This window comes from Kryptolebias marmoratus, linkage group LG3, assembly GCF_001649575.2.
Source record: "Kryptolebias marmoratus isolate JLee-2015 linkage group LG3, ASM164957v2, whole genome shotgun sequence".
Lineage (NCBI taxonomy): Eukaryota > Metazoa > Chordata > Actinopteri > Cyprinodontiformes > Rivulidae > Kryptolebias > Kryptolebias marmoratus.
Genome location: NC_051432.1, coordinates 29,858,796 through 29,875,095, shown reverse-complemented (window position 1 = coordinate 29,875,095; position 16,300 = coordinate 29,858,796). Strand labels below are relative to the sequence as shown.

At 50.5% G+C, this 16,300-nt stretch overlaps 2 protein-coding genes and 1 long non-coding RNA gene across 12 annotated transcripts; 1 reads left to right on the top strand and 2 right to left on the bottom strand.

Annotated features, from left to right (window-relative positions):
* Window positions 1–177: 177 nt before the first annotated feature.
* On the bottom strand, window positions 178–7,556 carry LOC108251703 (NACHT, LRR and PYD domains-containing protein 3). Of its 7 annotated transcripts, none has more exons than XM_017442094.3 (11): window positions 6,596–7,554; window positions 6,366–6,507; window positions 5,828–6,111; window positions 5,673–5,759; window positions 2,893–4,738; window positions 2,640–2,813; window positions 2,381–2,554; window positions 2,030–2,203; window positions 1,349–1,522; window positions 1,050–1,096; window positions 178–965 (listed from the first exon to the last, which is right to left on the bottom strand). In XM_017442094.3, the coding sequence occupies exons 3-11, from the start codon at window positions 6,099–6,101 to the stop codon at window positions 373–375; spliced, it is 3,543 nt and encodes a 1,180-aa protein (XP_017297583.1). In that variant the 5' UTR covers window positions 6,102–6,111; window positions 6,366–6,507; window positions 6,596–7,554; the 3' UTR covers window positions 178–372. The 7 variants fall into 7 exon arrangements, with proteins under 7 accessions (XP_017297583.1, XP_017297582.1, XP_017297581.1 ...); XM_017442093.3 differs by having other exon boundaries at window positions 6,412–6,507; window positions 6,596–7,553; XM_017442092.3 differs by having other exon boundaries at window positions 1,062–1,096; window positions 5,828–6,507; window positions 6,596–7,556.
* A 524-nt stretch (window positions 7,557–8,080) lies between these two features.
* On the top strand, window positions 8,081–14,963 carry aftpha (aftiphilin a). 4 transcript variants are annotated; one of them, XM_017442101.3, is made up of 10 exons: window positions 8,081–8,288; window positions 9,264–10,720; window positions 11,669–11,838; window positions 12,188–12,317; window positions 12,400–12,456; window positions 12,529–12,651; window positions 12,740–12,803; window positions 13,395–13,478; window positions 13,860–13,983; window positions 14,060–14,963. In XM_017442101.3, the coding sequence occupies exons 2-10, from the start codon at window positions 9,293–9,295 to the stop codon at window positions 14,199–14,201; spliced, it is 2,322 nt and encodes a 773-aa protein (XP_017297590.1). In that variant the 5' UTR covers window positions 8,081–8,288; window positions 9,264–9,292; the 3' UTR covers window positions 14,202–14,963. The 4 variants fall into 4 exon arrangements, with proteins under 4 accessions (XP_017297590.1, XP_017297591.1, XP_017297592.1 ...); XM_017442102.3 differs by having other exon boundaries at window positions 8,082–8,288; window positions 12,743–12,803; XM_017442103.3 differs by lacking the exon at window positions 13,395–13,478 and having other exon boundaries at window positions 8,082–8,288.
* Window positions 14,377–16,294, bottom strand: LOC119616922. Its single transcript, XR_005233014.1, has 2 exons — window positions 15,687–16,294; window positions 14,377–15,603 (listed from the first exon to the last, which is right to left on the bottom strand). It is a non-coding gene; the product is annotated as an uncharacterized LOC119616922 (long non-coding RNA).
* Between the last annotated feature and the right edge of the window lie 6 nt (window positions 16,295–16,300).

The window sequence follows — 16,300 nt, the reverse complement described above, 5'->3', positions numbered from 1 at the left end:
TAGAGCTCCAACAGGACCGGGTTTAGAGCTCCAAACAGAACCGGGTGTAGAGCTCCAACAGGACCGGGTTTGGAGCTCCAACAGGACCGGGTTTGGAGCTCCAACAGGACCGGGTTTGGAGCTTGTCGAGCACTGAAAGTGGTTTAATTTCCTCCTGATTCGACAGACAGAAGAGCAAACAGGAACACAGGATTTTATTTTTATTATTATTTACAGAAATGTTAAAATCAAACCTTCAGTTTGACTTTTTTATTTATAAACATTTTGCAATAATCCTGATTTCACTAAAACGAATTTGTCAGAAAGGAACTGAATCCACGTCAGAACCATCATGGTTCTGGTGTCTGAAGTAAATTACAGGTCAGAAACGTGTCATGAAGAGGATTCTTCCTGAAGACGACACAGAGATGCTGAAGATTCAGATCCACCAAACAAGAACCCGAAGCCAGCGTAGAGCGGCCCGCTGAACGTGGTTCTGAAGGTGTACAGGTGGACCACTGAGTCCGAGGAGACCCTGTAGAAGGACAGAACGCCAGCAGGATGGTCCACATACACTGCTACTCTGTTGGAGGAGGAGGAGGAGGAGGAGGAGGAGGAAGAGGGGGAGGAGGAGCAGCAGGAGGAGCAGATGGGCGTTTCTCTCCGATCGTGGCAGACAGAATAACCAACATCAGAGCAGCTCAGAGTCCACGACTGATCGTTCCTCCCAAACAAGCAGTCGTTTCTGGTTCCTCTGCGGCGGACTCCTCGGTAGCTCAGCGCCACGTGGACCACGCCGGTCCACTCCACCTCCCAGTAACCGCGAGCCGTCACAGCCTCGCAGCACAGCAGCTGGCAGAAGTGGAACCTCTCGGGATGGTCCGGGTACGCCTGCAGCTCCGTGACGCTCGTGGCCTTCCTGTTGCTGTCAGACAGCTTGAGCTTCCTGTGAGCCATGTTCTGATCCAGAGTCAGCTCGCAGAAATCTGATGGAGGGAAGAACCGTCAGACAGCTTCATGAACACATGAGGAAACATCCATCTGAAGACCACCTGGTTGGACTGACTCACACTTGTTCAGACCTGGTTTCAGCCTCTGCGGTCCTCCGTGTTCCAGCCTGCAGAGCGAGAGTCAAGAAAACAGGAAGTTCTTTACAAAGAGAAGAGAAAACTTTAGTTTCCAACCATAAAACAACAGCATAAAACTGTAAGCGAATGTTAAAAAAACACAAAACTTCCAAACAGTTCAACAGTCATACAGGAAACACCTGAGAGAGTCTGAGAGGGTGTGGCCTCTGGACCTCACCTGCCTGGTCCCAGTTTCAGATGGACCTTTCTGTTTCTCCACAGAAGAACAACAGATTTCTGACCTGAGAGTTTTCAGCTGGGAGGACGGAGCCTCGAGCCGAGCAGACAGCAGCTTTGCTCCTGCAGCTCCGGGATGATTGTAGCTCAGATCCAGTTCCTGCAGGTAGGAGGGGTTGGACCTCAGAGCCGAGGCCAGAGAAGCACAACCTGCGTCTGAGATCATACAAGCTGACAGCCTGCAGAGGGACAGGGGACAGAGGGACAGGGGGACAGGGGACAGGGGACAGGGAGACAGAGGGACAGGAGACAGGGGACAGAGGGACAGGGGGACAGAGGGACAGGGGACAGGGGACAGAGGGACAGCGGGACAGAGGGACAGGAGACAGAGGGACAGGGGACATGGGGACAGAGGGACAGAGGGACAGGGGACAGAGGGACAGGGAGACAGGGGACAGAGGGACAGGGGGACATAGGGACAGGGAGACAGGGAACAGAGGGACAGGGGACAGAGGGACAGGGGACAGGGGGACAGAGGACAGGGGGACAGAGGGACAGATGGACAGGGGACAGAGGGAAGTGAAGGCTCTTTTTAACTCTTCATATCTCCTCCATGAACCCTGTAGAACCATCAGAACCTTCTGCTGCACACGGGTCAGGAAGTTCTGATCCGACTGACAGTTTTCACTCAGGGACTGTTGGTATCAGCCTGCTCAGGGTTCGGGCCCTGAAGGGTTAAATGTTACCTGAGGACTCGGAGAGAGCAGTGAGAACTCTCCAGGCCAGCGGAGAGCAGCGTGACCCCCAAGTCTCGCAGGTCGTTGTTACTCAGGTCCATCTCTGTCAGACGGCAGCGAGCAGAGCTGAGCACTGATGAGAACTCCTGACAGGATGTCTCAGTGAGACAAGCTTGATTCAACCTGGCAGAACACAAACAACCTGAGGAGTTTATCATTGACCTTTGACCCAGGGGGACCTGCTTCCAGGTATGGACAAGCCTGTGTTTAAACATGGTGTTTGTTATGGACCCCCCATCGTGTGCTGGAGGCCCCTCTGTAACTCAGGAAGCAGTAAGAGAACAAGAGCTGGGATCTAACCTGAAGGTTTCCAGGAGACAGTGAGAACTTTCCAGAGCAGGAAGGAGAAGAGCCACACCTGAGTCCTTCAGGTTGTTGTTACTCAGGTCCAGCTCTCTCAAACCGGAGAACTGAGAGACGAGAAGCGAAGACAGATCCTGGCAGCAGTGGTCCGAGATGTTAGTTTGCTGTAATCTGAAAGGCATAAACAAATATTTATCCTCTACTCTGTGAGGAGCAGCACGAGACAAACAAACTAAAAAGCATAAGATGAGCTGACCCGAGCTTCTCCAGCTTGCAGTGAGGACTCTCCATCGCAGCAAACAGGAGCTTCACTCCAGAATCCTGTAGGTTGTTTCTGTTCAGGTCCAACTCTGTCAGCCCAGAGGACTCAGAGACCAGGAGGGAGGACAGAGCTTCACAGCTTCTCTGGGTCAGATTACAACCATCCAACCTGTAGGACAGAGGTGAACTCTAAAATACTGATTATAACTGCAGCATTAGGAGCAAAAACCAAATATTATTCAACCTACAGAGCTTTGCTGGCAGCTTTGAGCACCGGCAGCAGCCTCAGGAGAGCCTCCTCCGAAGCAGAGTACCTCTTCAGGTCAAACACCTCCAGATCTTCTGAGGACAGTAAGATGAAGACCAGAGCGGACCACTGAGCAGGAGACAGTTTCTGTGTGGACAGACTTCCTGAGCTCAGGAACTGTTGGATCTCCTCCACCAGGGAGTGATCATTGAGTTCGCTCAGACAGTGGAACAGGTTGATGCTTTTCTCCACAGACAGGTTCTCACTGATCCTGTGCTTGATGTACTGGACTGTTTTCTGATTGGTCTTTGAGTGGTTGTCTGAGTTTATTAGCAAGTCCTTTAGTTTATCCTGATTGGTCTGTAGAGACAGACCCAGGAGGAAGCGCAGGAACAGGTCCAGATGTCCATTTGGACTCTGTAAAGCCTTGTCAATGAACATCCTGTGGACCCTGTTTGAAGATGGTTTGTTTAAAATCAGATGAAGGTTTTTCAGGGACAGGTCAAAGAAAGACTTGACATTTTTGCTGTTGTTAATCAGAGACATCCTCACATGAACAGCAGCCAGAAACTCCTGAACACTCAGATGGACAAAGCTGAACAGCTTATTTCTGTCTTTTTTTCCACGCTCTTCCTTAAAGATCTCCGTGAAAACTCCTGAGCAAACGGAGGCTTCTTTGAACTCAATGTCGCTCAGCATCAGATCTTTCTCATAGAAGATCAGGTTTCCTTTTTCCAGCTGCTGAAAAGCCAGTTTTGCTAATGATTTAATGTACCGAAGGCACCGCTCTGAGCCATATTTCTCTTTAGTTTGATCAATCTGAAACACCAGGAACTCTGAGTACATTTCCGTCAGGGTCCTGGGAAGCTCTCCTGCTGCTCTGGTTTTTAGCACATCCTCCAGAACCGTGGCAGAGATCCAGCAGAAGACGGGGATGTGGCACATGATGTGAAGGCTTCGTGAAGTCTTGATGTAGGAGATGATTTTATTGGCCTGCTCTTCATCTCCAAACCTCTTCCTGAAGTACTCCTCCTTCTGAGGTTCGGTGAACCCCCTGACCTCTGTAACGCTGCTGATGAACTCTCGAGGGATCTGATTGGCTGCCGCCGGCCGTGTGGTTATCCAGATGCGAGCAGAGCGGAGCAGTTTCCCGTTGATGAGTTTCTTCAGCAGGACATCTGTTTTAGCGGACTTTGTTACATCCAGAGAGCGAATGTCGTCAGAGTGGAGATCCAGGTGAAGGCGGCTCTCATCCAGTCCATCAAACACAAAGAGAAGTTTGAATTTGCTCCTGTCATGGTTGCTGTTTCCTGATGACTGCAGGCAGGTAAAGATGTAATTCAGAGCCTCCTTTCTGATGTCTACAGTTTCTGGGATGCATTCATGAACGAGCTCTGCCAAACTGAAGCGTTCTTCCTTCAACAGGTTCAGCTGACGGAAGCTGAAGGGGAATATAAGATGCACGTCTTGGTTGGATCTTTGTTCGGCCCAGTCCAACACAAACTTCTGCACCAGGAAGGTTTTTCCAATTCCTGCGATTCCATTGGTCAGCACAGTTCTTATGGGTCTGTATTCTCCAGAAGGGTGTTTGAAGATGTCTCTGGGTTTCACTAGTTTCTCTGTTTCTGTCGGCTTTAACACGTTCTCAACCTGTCGGACCTCATGCTGGGTGTTGATGTGTATGCCGCACCCTGCCGTGACGTACAGGTCGGCGTAGATATCCACCAGAAGCTGCTTGTCTGCTGCCCAGCCTTCTTGTGCACACATAAACTTGTCCTGGAAGTTTGATTGAAGCATCCGTTGATAAAACGTGACGGGCTGCGGCTCAGGGACTGGAATCATCAAATCTGTGACAAACAGGACGTTAACACTGTTTGAAAGCAGATTTTAATAATTGACCTAGATTGGCCTTGTCTTGTCTTTGCAGCATCTAGAAATGAAAGATCTGAACAGAATCAGTGACAAAGGGCATCTCTGGTGCAGTCTGAGTCTGACTTATTATCATCAATGCTGACCAGACTCAGCTTGGTTGCACTGAAACTAAAGGAACCTTAGCAGGGAACCCAAAACCCCATATCTCCAAAGTACCCCCAACAACCCCTCCCTAGAACCAGCATAGACCTTCCCAGAGAGCCTCTAGCGCTGGAGTCCCCTTTATTAAAGAGAGAGACCGTCTACACAATCTGCCAGTCCAAAGACCCAGTTGTGATTTCACACAGGTGTATCAGCCAAGACCTGGAAGTCTGAGTCTCCTGGTCCAACGTGGCAAAAAGGTTCTTATTTCCTGGGAACAAGGACAGAAGTCATCTCCTGTCCCAAATTCCATCGTTCATCATCAGAAAATGGTTTAAAAAGATAAATACTCTGATGCAGTTTCCGTTAAACAAAACCGAGGAGGTGGCCTCAGGTTCCATCTTTCTGACACCTATAGAGAAGCCTTGACTTGTTCGTTTCACAACCGTTCACATCTTGAAATGTGTGATTGAAACAGCTCCCATGTTGGCCTCGTTAGGAAGCATTCAACAAGTGTCAACGACCCAAACAAGTCACCGGACGGAGGGGTGGGTCCGTGACTCGTGACCTCATGGCCCCGTTAATGTGATCATTATAATACAGTTTATAAGGCTGGAGCTCCAAACACACGATCCAAACTGAAGGAGGATGAGAGGAGAAACACCTTCAGGTATCAAGAAAAGACATTCTAAGGTCTTCTAAAGAACCACTTAGGACCATGTCCTGGATGACTGAGAATCCACATTTTGGGTTTCAGGTTGTCTGTACCTTCAGTCTGAGGAAGAAGAACCTGAGCCTGGGAGGAAGGAGCTCCTCTGTTCTTTGAACATTCCCCAACATCATCGACATCCACTGCTGGGCAGAGATTAATGGTGTTAATTGGATATAAGAACGTTCAGTCAGAGCCCAGAAACATCACTGACCTGCTGGTCCTGAGCTGCTGGCAGATAAACTCTGCAGCAAGTCATTCCTGTTGATCTCCTGTAAAACCTTCCTGGTCACCTGCACAGCTCCATGAAGTCTGTAGGTCTGGACCATCAGGTCCACGGTGTCCTGCCTGTTTGCTGTCTGCAGGGGACTCTTTCTGATGGACGGCAGGCCTGCAGAGCTGCCGACCTGCTGCAGGAACCATTTAAATAAGTCGAACTGGTCATTGCTCAGATCATCCAGCGTGTTCAGGAGGTCTGATGGTTTCATCACAGCTTCCCTGAAACAATCAGATTTATTTATAATAACAGCATCAAAGTCATTCATTCTCACTCTGACTCCTGATTTATCAAAATTAATCTGATTCTGCAAAATAATTCTGGGTAATTTAATGAAAACACATCAAATACCTTTAGAAAAGTCAGAATGTATCAAGTAAAAAGGTTATATAACCTGTAAAGGAGGAACTATCAAAACAATCTGCCGTAAATGTCAATGTTAAAGATATAAAATATAAAAAGTGGTGAAACTTACAGAAACAGAAGAACAGAAGGAGTTAAACATTAAAGAGAGATAAAACCTTTCAATCAGGCAGGAACTGAACGTGTGTTTCCTCTTTCAGCAGCAGGAGGCGGGACGACACACAGGAAATGTTTGGAAATAACTTTTACTCCATCTTTAAAAGACAATCAATAAATCTGGGTCAACCGAACATTTATCAAACATTTCATTTTCACAGAGCGATGAAACAAATCTGAACTCACCAACTTCAAGATCCAGAGTGGGTCATCTTATCAGCTGCGAGGCCTCGCAGACTTTGGTCTCCTGCTTCCTCAGGTAAACTTTAACTAGAACTTTACTGGATCAGGACAACAGAACCTTCATGGACCACAATAAAAACCTCCTGAAACTGATATATTTTATGAACTAAACTTCAACTAATCAAAAAGCTTCATCTCGTTTTAATTTAAAAATGTAAATCAAAGTAAATCTTTTAAAGGGAACCAGTGCAGTACCCTTCTTCTCTGAAGTCAACAGGAAGTCAGGACTTTTCCTGTTTTTTTCTTCTCTCGATGAAGGCGGACCTCCTCCTCTCCTCCTCCTCTCGTCCCTACCTCCCCCCATCTGCTCGCCCTGACGGGACGCAGCTTAGCTTCCTGGGGCGATTGGGTTCTAACTGCCCCCTCCTCCTTCACAGGCCACCCTCACCTGTCTGTGTGTCATTTCTGTTTCATGCTGAGGTTTGATTTTGCCGTCTAACCCTGTGCTGTTAGGGACAGAGTGTGAGACGAGCCTCCCCTCCTGCAGCTGCAGCCTCAGGCTCCATGTCTCCCGTGTCTCATGTTCTGTCTTCTTTGGACGGGCTGTACTGAAATGTGAGCTGCTATGACAATAAAAGATCCTTGAATAAAACAGACTTTTATTTTGAAGAGCATCTGTGAGCTTTATTTTGAAACTCCAGGTTGGGCTGTTGGTCCTTTAGTTTAGGTCTTTAAACACTAAATCCTGCCAGATGTGTGGGGGCGGCCATGATGGAACAGTGAAACAAAAAAAAAAGCTGCTGAATAACATCAGCTGACCCAGAATCTGCTGAGTCACTGGTTGCCATGGTGATACCCACCGTTTGTGGCCAGCAGCACGTCAGGCAGAAACGCAGAGTAAAAAGTAAGCCTCAGACCAACAGTCTCTGAGTGAAAACTATCAGTCGGATCAGAACTTCTTGGCCCGTGAGCAGCAGAAGGTTCTGATGGTTCTACAGGGTTCATGGAGAGCCTTCACTTCCTGTTTAAAGCTCAGATCCAATGGAAGTCAATGAGAGTTTGGGTGTGTGACCTCTGACCTCTGACCTCTGCAGAAAGCTTCTAGTTTGTGTTTTGCTGTTATATCTTATTATGTAAACTGTGTTTAAAATGACTATTTTTCAGGTTCTCAGTCTGAACTTTACTGTAAAAATATGACTAGAATGACTGAAGACTTCCCACCCTGACCTCTGGGGGGCGCCGTCCTCCCACCTTTAAGGAGGATTTATCGCTGTATAAATCTGTATCTTTATATTTATAACGTGTCAGTGTTTGTCGGGATGTTTCTGCGTCCAGCTGAGTTTAAACATTAACATTAAATTCACAGACCGCCTCTGTCCTCTAACACTCTGTAACATTTAAATACAACTTTCCTAATGAAAATAACAGACAGGTGAAGCAGCAGATGACGGCCGGCTGAAGGTTTCTGGGTGTGACGTCAGAACTACCTGTTTCACCTGGAAACTTTGTGGAGACGCAGGCAGCCGCGGCGCGGTGCATGCTGGGAGAAGCAGGAGCAGGTTAGCAGGAGGAGAAGCAGCCGGCTGACTCCACCTTCACCTCCAACCGTCCCGCTCAGTCCGGCCGGCCGAACCCGACACCCGCGGACCGAGCAGTCTTTAACCGAGCCATGGACGTCCGCGGCCGGCGTCTCGCGGTGAGTCGGGCCGGTTCTCCGGGTCAGACGGAGCTGGCTGACGGGGCTGCAGCTGCAGCTAGCCCCGGGACAGGCTTGTTGTCGTTGGGGTTAGCTTCTGTCCTGCTGATATCTGCTGCCTAACAGCGCAGGACACGGCCGGATTATCGCAGTATGGTTCTTAAAAACAGCCGAACCGGGTCAGGAACGTTAGTTTGTGACGTCGTTCCGTCGGTGTTTTATGCTCAGGCTAAGCTAAGCTATGCTAGCTGTCAGTTAGCCAGGTGTCTCGGCCTGTTAGCTTCATGAAGCTGCTTCCAGCTGATGTTCAGCTCTGTGTCCGGACTCGAACCTCCTCACAGACTCTTTTTATTGTTTCTGATCAAACTCAGCTGATCTGTTAGCAGCTGGCAGGTGAAGGAACTGAGTGCTAACTTTGTGTAGCCACCAGGTGAGTTCGTTTTACTCCTGTTGTTTACGGTCATTTAAAACCGGCCTGGTTCGGCTCAGGTGTGCTCTGACACTCTGCAGGTGAGTTTCATGTTCAGTCCGGCCTCTGATCTCAGGTCAGTTTGGGCTCAGGCTTAAACACGACGGATGCTTCCTGGTTGTTAAACTGGTTCTTCTGGACCTGCAGGTTACAGACCAGGTCAGCAGGCTCTGTGTACCTGCCCACAGGTGTTCTGGCCCCTCCCACTGCCACTGTTTCCTCTTTCAGGAAGAATTTAGGACTGTGTGAAGCCCAGAGTAGCAGAGCTGCAGCTGGTGTTGATGAAGTGTTGCCTTCTTTCATCTGGAAAGGAATCTTTCCCTCACGGTTCATTTTCTGTCCGGAGCCTGAGTCGGCTGTCCGGAGCCGGAGCCGGCTGTTAGTCAGTGTTCTGTTGGGTCAGAACACTCTGATGTGGGTTCTGATGGTTCATGCTGTTCTCTTTGTCCCTGCAGGTCCACTCAGACCGTCTCTGTCTCTAATCACTTCCTGTCTCTGTCTCCCAGGTGTAGCCCGGACCACCCCGCACAGAACCATGGAGCCAGATGTGATCCGTATGTTCTCCTCCTCACCCCCACCGATGGAGGACGGCACAGAGGAAGAGGACGATGAGTTCGGAGACTTTGGCACCTTCTCTGGCGTCCCAAACAGCATTAGCCTGTCCGAGTTCGAGACCCCGACTACGTTCAACCAATCCCAAGCTCTGAGCGCCACCTCGCCTCCCGAGCTCCTCGGCAGCAGAGGGGTGGTGGGCTTCAGCTGCAGCACCTGCAACCCCGGGATCGAGCTGTCCAAGGCCAACGGCGTTGGGCCGATGAGCCACCTGGACAGCTCAGAAAGAACTGAGTCCAGGAAACCGGTCTCCTGCTCGCTGGACTCCTCTGTGAGCGGCACGGCCGGCAGCGAGCCCACAGAGTGTAACGGTGGAGACACCGAGGTGCTGACTAACGGCTTTGTAACCTTTGACCTTCAGGGAAGCCCCTCCTCACAGCACTCTGTCCACTCTCATATAAATGTGTCCACTGAGGACACGGGCGGTGGCCCAGAGGACGAGTTTGCAGACTTTTTTGCTTTTTCCAACACTGAAGGACACCTGACGGCACAGAAGGACACGGATGGTCTCACAGCATGTCACCTGCCGCCAGAGACTGCCGTCCTCAATCAGGGAACAGAGGACGCCGACAGGGACACAGACAGAACCGGAGCTGAGACGTTAGACGGCTGTGGTAGCACAGACTCACTACAAAGGGACAGAGCCTTCACAGAGGAGCGCTCACAGACTGATTGCACTAAAGACCGTCTGATTCTGATGGAAGGGTCCAAAGAGACGGTGGGGGGCGGGGAAACCGACCTCTCCGACGCCGCTACAGACGGAGATGCGGCGCAGTCGGACGAGAAGAGTTCAGAGACAGAGACGTCTTTAGGCCGTCCTCTGTCCACTGAAGCCCTGGAGGAGTATGGTGACATGAGCACCACTGGATCGGTGCCGTCTCCGCCCCTCCAGGGGGACACGGCCACCCCCGCCGAGGACGATGAGGACTTTGGAGACTTTGGTGACGCCGGCTCATTTGAAGGTCAGGGCTTTGCAGGTTTTGAGCACCTGGAGGTCCAGCAGGATCAGAGCTTGCCGCAGGGTTCTGGTCCTGCGCAGGAAGTGGCCGACATGGAGCAGGAAGACGATTTCGGAGACTTCAGCTCCCCCAGGTTTGACTCCGGTGGAGACAAGGGGGACGAGGGGGGACAGTTTCCTGCCAGCGATAGTTTCGGTAACTTCAGCTCGGCTGCAGGCGGAGAGGAGGACTCTGGGTGGAGCGCCTTTGGGGAGCAGCAGGAGGCGGAGGGGGAGTCCTGGGCGGCGGCGATCAACACAGAGCTGAGTGCTGTGCCTCCTGCAGAGAGGGACGAAGAGGAGGAGGAGGAGGAGTGGCACGAAGGAGGAGATCCTGCAGTCAGCAAGCAGACGGTAAGAACCAGGAAACACTTCTCTCTCTTCCTCCTTCTGTATTTCCTCCTCCTCCTCCTCCTGTCTCAGCTGCTCCTTCAGGGATCTCCACAGTGGATCATCTCCCGTCCTCCTCCTCTGTCCTCACCGCTCTGTGTTCCTCCTCGGTTCCTTCCTGCAGCTCCTCCATGAGTCGGTTCTTCTCACCGGCTCGGATCCAGGTGGTTCTGGATCCTGGTTTACTTTGAGTTTCTTTATGAATTCCAGCTGAAATCTCCTCCTGATTCGTCACATTTATTAAAAACAGGAACAGGTGATTTATGACGTTTACTCAGTTTTTCTGTTTTAGTAAAAGTTTAAATCATGTTCAGATGCAGGAACTGTTTCACTGTGGTCAAGATTAATTTATTTCATGAACAACAGTTTGTCTTGTGAAGGAACGGGACTGAAAAGCTGTTTAAATCACTTCCTGTCTCCTGATTTATTTTTATTCTTGACATGAAGCCGCAGCACGGTGAAGCAGTGGTTAGAGGTGTCGGTTCTCCCTGTGGGTTCTCCAGTTTCATCGCAGAAACATGCAGGTCATGTCCATCAGGGACTCGTTGTCTCATTTGTCTCTCTGTGTCCCTGTGACGGACTGAAGACCTGTCCAGGTGTCTCTCTGGTGGACCGAAGACCTGTCCAGGTGTCCACTGCCTCTCACACAGGGACCTGGAGACCCGATAAAAAAGATGGAGGTCTGAAGCCACCTTTACCTGTTCAGGCTCCGCCCACTGAAGGAAGTTCCTGTCAGCCAGTAAAACCAGTCGAAGCAGTGAGATCAAACACCCAACCTTCCTCTCTATCCAGAATCAGAACCGGTCCCACTGAAGCGGTTTGGGTTGGCCTCCAGCAGGGGGCGCTCTCACCTGAATAAAGAGCGGTGGGTCAACCAGGTTAACCAGCTGCTGCCGTCTCCGGTTCCTGCAGGTGTTGCTGTCCAGCCGTCTGGAGAAGCTCTTCCACTGCAGCTTCCCTCAGAGCTCCGTCCAGAACCAGCAGGTGGAGGAGCGGGTTCTGTCCCTGAAGGTTCTGCTGGAGCCCGCCGAGGGCGGAGCGAAGCCTGGAGCCGACAAAGAGGACAGGTTGCTGTGCAACAGGTGAGTTTAACCCGTCTGAGACTCGTGATGTCACCCAGGTCCAAATGCCTGACGGGTTCTGTCAGAACTCTCAGGGTTTTCAACAAAAAAATCCAACTTCAGCTGGTTCTGACAATTTACCAACATAACCGTCAGCTTCTAATTTACCATGAGAACAAACATCTGGGTCAGCTCCAGATGTTCCAGCAGAAACAAACATCTGGCTCAGATTAGCTTCTTTAAAGTCGTAGTGAATTTGTTCCACCTGTGGAGGATTTCTTGGTTTTACCAGCAGCCGATGGTTGGACTCCACCTGCCTCCACCTGGTTCCGCCCGTCAGTTTGTCCTTGGTTCTGATTGGTTGCTGCAGGTCCGCGTGCGGCGCCGTGTGGCTGCAGCTGCAGGACGTCCACGAGGCGGTGGGTCTCAGGTACCAGTGGGGAGGCTCGCACTGCAACAAAGCGCTCCTCTGCTGCCTGGGCATCGACACCAGAAACATCGTGAGTCTCAGCCGGACTCGGGTTCTGTTCAGACCCGGTTTCTGACGGGTCGCACTGAGCCTCTGTGTTTTCTGTCCTTCAGCTGTTCACAGGTCAGAAGAAGCAGCCGGTGATCGTCCCGATGTACGCCGCTGGCCTGGTGAGTTCCTGTCACGTGATGATCGGTGCGTCAGCTCATCAGCTGCCGGATCTGATGCCTCGCTTCTTTCAGGGGATGCTGGAACCAACCAAAGAACCCGTGAAGCCCGTCTCCGCAGCCGAGATGATCGCCTCCATCGCCCAGACGCCTCCTGCAGCTCCGGAGAAAAGCTCCTGTCACTCAGACTCTGTCCAGGTGGGATGTCAGCCGGTCGGCACCGATCAGAACCAGTCTGAGCTGTCAGGAGAGAAAACCACTGATGTTTTGACCTCTGTCCTTCCAGCAGGAGGCGCTCCCTCCCGTCCAGTTCGACTGGAGCAGCAGTGGCCTTACGAATCCTCTGGACGGTAGGTGACCTCTGACCCCAGCCTCCTTTAGGTCCTTGAACAGGTTTGATGAACGCAGCGGCCGACTTGTCTCAGGTTTATTTTTACTCTGAATGCTGAGTCTGGCTGCATCCAACTGGAGAGTTCAAGAAGTAAAATAATCTCTGCTTTGACAGGTTCACAGGATCAAAGTTTGCATGAATACACAAAGCTGACCAAAGTGACAGGCAGGTTCTGATGGGTCAGAACATCTGCTGATCAGCTGATAAATGCTGGGACCAAACCGGGCCCTTCAGTCAGTTTAAATACTGCCCTTCCTGCCTTTAAACTCTGTTCCACAGTGAAGCATGGTGGCGGCAGCATCATGATGTGGAGATCAATCAGGTTTAAAGACTGAAGCTCAACAGAACCACTGTTTTGTGGTCTGATTGGACATCCTGCCCGACATGTCCTGATTGGACGTCTCGTCAGTCTGTCCCCTCAGGGGGCGGGGCTAATCCCCGGGAGGTTTCCAGCTGCGGTTTCGAGGCACTGACCTGCATGCAGACGTCTGTTATTAACCTGAAGCGACTCTGCTGCATGACCTCTCCTCTCTCTCTCTCGCTCGTCCAGCCAGCGGAGGCTCGGCTCTGTTAAACCTGGATTTCTTTGGTCCTGTGGAGGATTCGGGTTCCAGCAGCTCGGCCTCCATCCCAGGTCAGCAGCTCCTCCTCCTCCTCACTCGGGTCCAACGCCCTCCGAGCAGCATGCTGATCACTGATGATCGTGTTACAGTCCGCTGTTTGAATCATTTTTTACCAGATTAGGTTTTTGTCCAGAACTTCTCTTTACTTTCATCAAATCAAACAGGAAATGAGACAAAACCTGCAGGAATCTTGTCCCAAAGACGCTCCTGCCTGAAGGTCCAACAGAACGTTTGTTTGTTAAAATGTTGTAAAGTTGATCTAAAACTTGGACTTGGATCAGAACCGGGTTTTTCTGTTTGTGGAGCAGGAGGAGCTTTAAGTTCTTCTGCATGAGGCTTCAGTTAACGGAGACAAATCTCTGCTTCTGCTTCTGGTTCTGGTTCTGGTTCAGGTGTGGACCCGGAGCTGTTCGAGCTGACCACGGCCAAGCTGGACTCAGGAGGCGCCGGCAGTCGTGTGGCCGACGCCTTCGCCCGCCTCATGTCCACCGTAGAGAAGACCAGCACGTCCACCAGGTGGGTGAGAGGGCTGGACGTCCTGCTGCTGCTCCGAGCCGTTCTGACGTCCATTTTTGTCTCTTGTGTCTGACAGGAAGCCGAGGAAAGACGAGAATCTTAGCGAAGAGGCGGCGAAAGTCATCGCGGCGCTGCCCGACCTCTCCTTCATGCAGGCCAAGGTTCTGATGTTTCCCGCCACGCTGACGCCGCTCAGCTCCCAGGCCACGGCTGACTGAGGCCCCGCCCCATCACTTCACCTGGCCCTGCCCATCTTAGCCTTTTATTTTTCTTACTGCGTTAGTTCCTCATTCAGATGTTTAAGTTTTGTGATTTTCTTCATACACCTTTTCAAAATAAAATACAGCATTTATAATAGGTGGGGGGAGGGGGATTAATCTTTTAACTAAATGATTCCTGCTTTTATTTTGGCGGGAATGTGAAGGAAAGACTGGCTGAAGCTCTTGAAGTCAAACTGAAGTGGATCGTGTATAAATCTATAAAATACGTTTATATTTAGAGTTTATAAATCTATTTATGGACTTGAAACCACACTGCCTGCAAAATCCAGCTGAATGTTCGTCCCCTCGTCTTCAGAGGCCTTAGTTCTCACTGTTCTGCCCGTTCTCCATCTCTTTAGTTTTCCTGCCGTGTTCGGGATAAAAACGGGACGTTTGGATGGAACCACTGAGCGTTCCTGAGCGGCCTCAGAAGGGAATTTTGGGACCAATGGGTGTCGCTGCGTCTCATCCTGTCTGTTTGCTCGTTCTACTGTCTCCCAGGAGGATTTTGCACATTGTAAAGATGAAATGGATGTAATCATAGTTCACTGTGGCTTAAGACTGTGTACAGGTAAACTATGGGCTGGAGGTGTTCCTATGGAAACCAGCTGAATCACTTGAAGAGCCTGAGAGGTTTCCGTGCATGTCCGGCTTCTTTTCAGACTACCAGTGTGTAAATTTTAGTGTACACAAGAAAATTAAAATAATTTAAGAGGAAAACTTGCCCTGAGTGAGATCTTTGGTTCTCGAGTCCAAAACATTCACTTTTAGTACAACTTTAGAACAGAGAAGCTGAATGTTTTGTTTTTGTTGACGTGCTGTCGTCAATGTTCTGATCTGGTACCAGGACGGGTCCGCTGGTGTGGTTCCACTTCATGTGGACCGGATCATCTGTGATGATGGCTGAAGAAGGCAGAACGGCCCTTCTCTGCAGGAAAACGGTTTAATCCCTGAATTACTGCTCCGTCTTTTTTCCATTTATAATTTTACAAATACAGCTGCTTGATTACGAACATGAAGACCTTTCAAACCTTTTCTTCCTGTTGTCCTGCAGCTGAGGTTTCTGTTTACCTGCAGGAAACAGGTGACCGTCGGACTGATGGACGTCAGTCACATGACTCGGCTGAGGCCTTTGTTTACACTGACTGCAGACCCACACTTTGAATTACACATCAACATGAGGAAAGCTGTCAAACTGCAGGCAGAGAAGCTTCTGTAAATCCTCTTCATGACATTTATATTAAAGACAGGATTTCCTTAAACTTTTATTTTCCAGACGTTACCTGCTCTGCACCTGGGAGCAACATGTACACCTTCAGATGTTTCTCACCTGAAGAGTTTCCTGGAAGCTAACTCTGAACTGTTTGAGAAAAACCAAATCAGATCCAAAACTTGAAGAACAGAATTCAAATACCAAGAAGAGGAACACCTGCATGATCTCACCTGTCTGGTCTCTTCACCTGCCTGGCCTCACCTGCAGTGAAACAGCAGAAACGAGGCGGAGTCGAGCTCTTATCAAAGATCTCCTTCATTCTTTAATAGACATTGTGCCACAAAAATGTCACGTCTGCAGCCACCAATCACGTGCTGAGATTCTTCTTCTGCTGCCGTTCTCTGCGATCTGAAACTCTTCTTCTGCTGTATAAATATTTACAGTTTATAAACTCGGAGCTGGGCCTCCCGACACCGCTCGGACACATCGCAGGAAGGAGACCGGCAGCGTGCGCGCACACAGGAATGTTGTCACGGCGCAGGGTGGATGTGTGCGTGGAGGGGGGCGGGGCAGCGGTTTCTCCTGCCATGAAGGCACATGGGCTGAGTGGGCGGAGCCAGCTGACGGAGGCGGTGTGGCGTGCACGCCGCTGCCGGTTCAAGGTGTGCTGCTCTGCACGGCTCAGTGTGAGTGAAGAGCAGCACGAACCAATCAGGCTTCTCTTCTGGTAAAAACGCTGTCATGTGACGGGGAGGGGGCTGTGAGGGCGGGGCTTACCGTCCTGCTGCTAACTGATGGAGAGAGAGACCCTCAGAGTCTCCTCCTGCCTTTCTGTCTGTCCCTC

Coding starts and splice junctions, on each gene's coding strand:
- LOC108251703 (XM_017442090.3), bottom strand. CDS start 6,158: ATGAATGACTTTGATGCTGTTATTATAAATAAATCTGATTGTTTCAGG. Junction 4,739..5,672: donor TCTTCTTCCTCAGACTGAAG/GTACAGACAACC, acceptor TGTTTGTCACAG/ATTTGATGATTCCAGTCCCT. Junction 1,097..1,348: donor TCCCAGCTGAAAACTCTCAG/GTCAGAAATCTG, acceptor CTCGCTCTGCAG/GCTGGAACACGGAGGACCGC.
- aftpha (XM_017442101.3), top strand. CDS start 9,293: ATGGAGCCAGATGTGATCCGTATGTTCTCCTCCTCACCCCCACCGATG. Junction 12,457..12,528: donor CGATGTACGCCGCTGGCCTG/GTGAGTTCCTGT, acceptor CGCTTCTTTCAG/GGGATGCTGGAACCAACCAA. Junction 13,984..14,059: donor AAGACCAGCACGTCCACCAG/GTGGGTGAGAGG, acceptor TGTGTCTGACAG/GAAGCCGAGGAAAGACGAGA.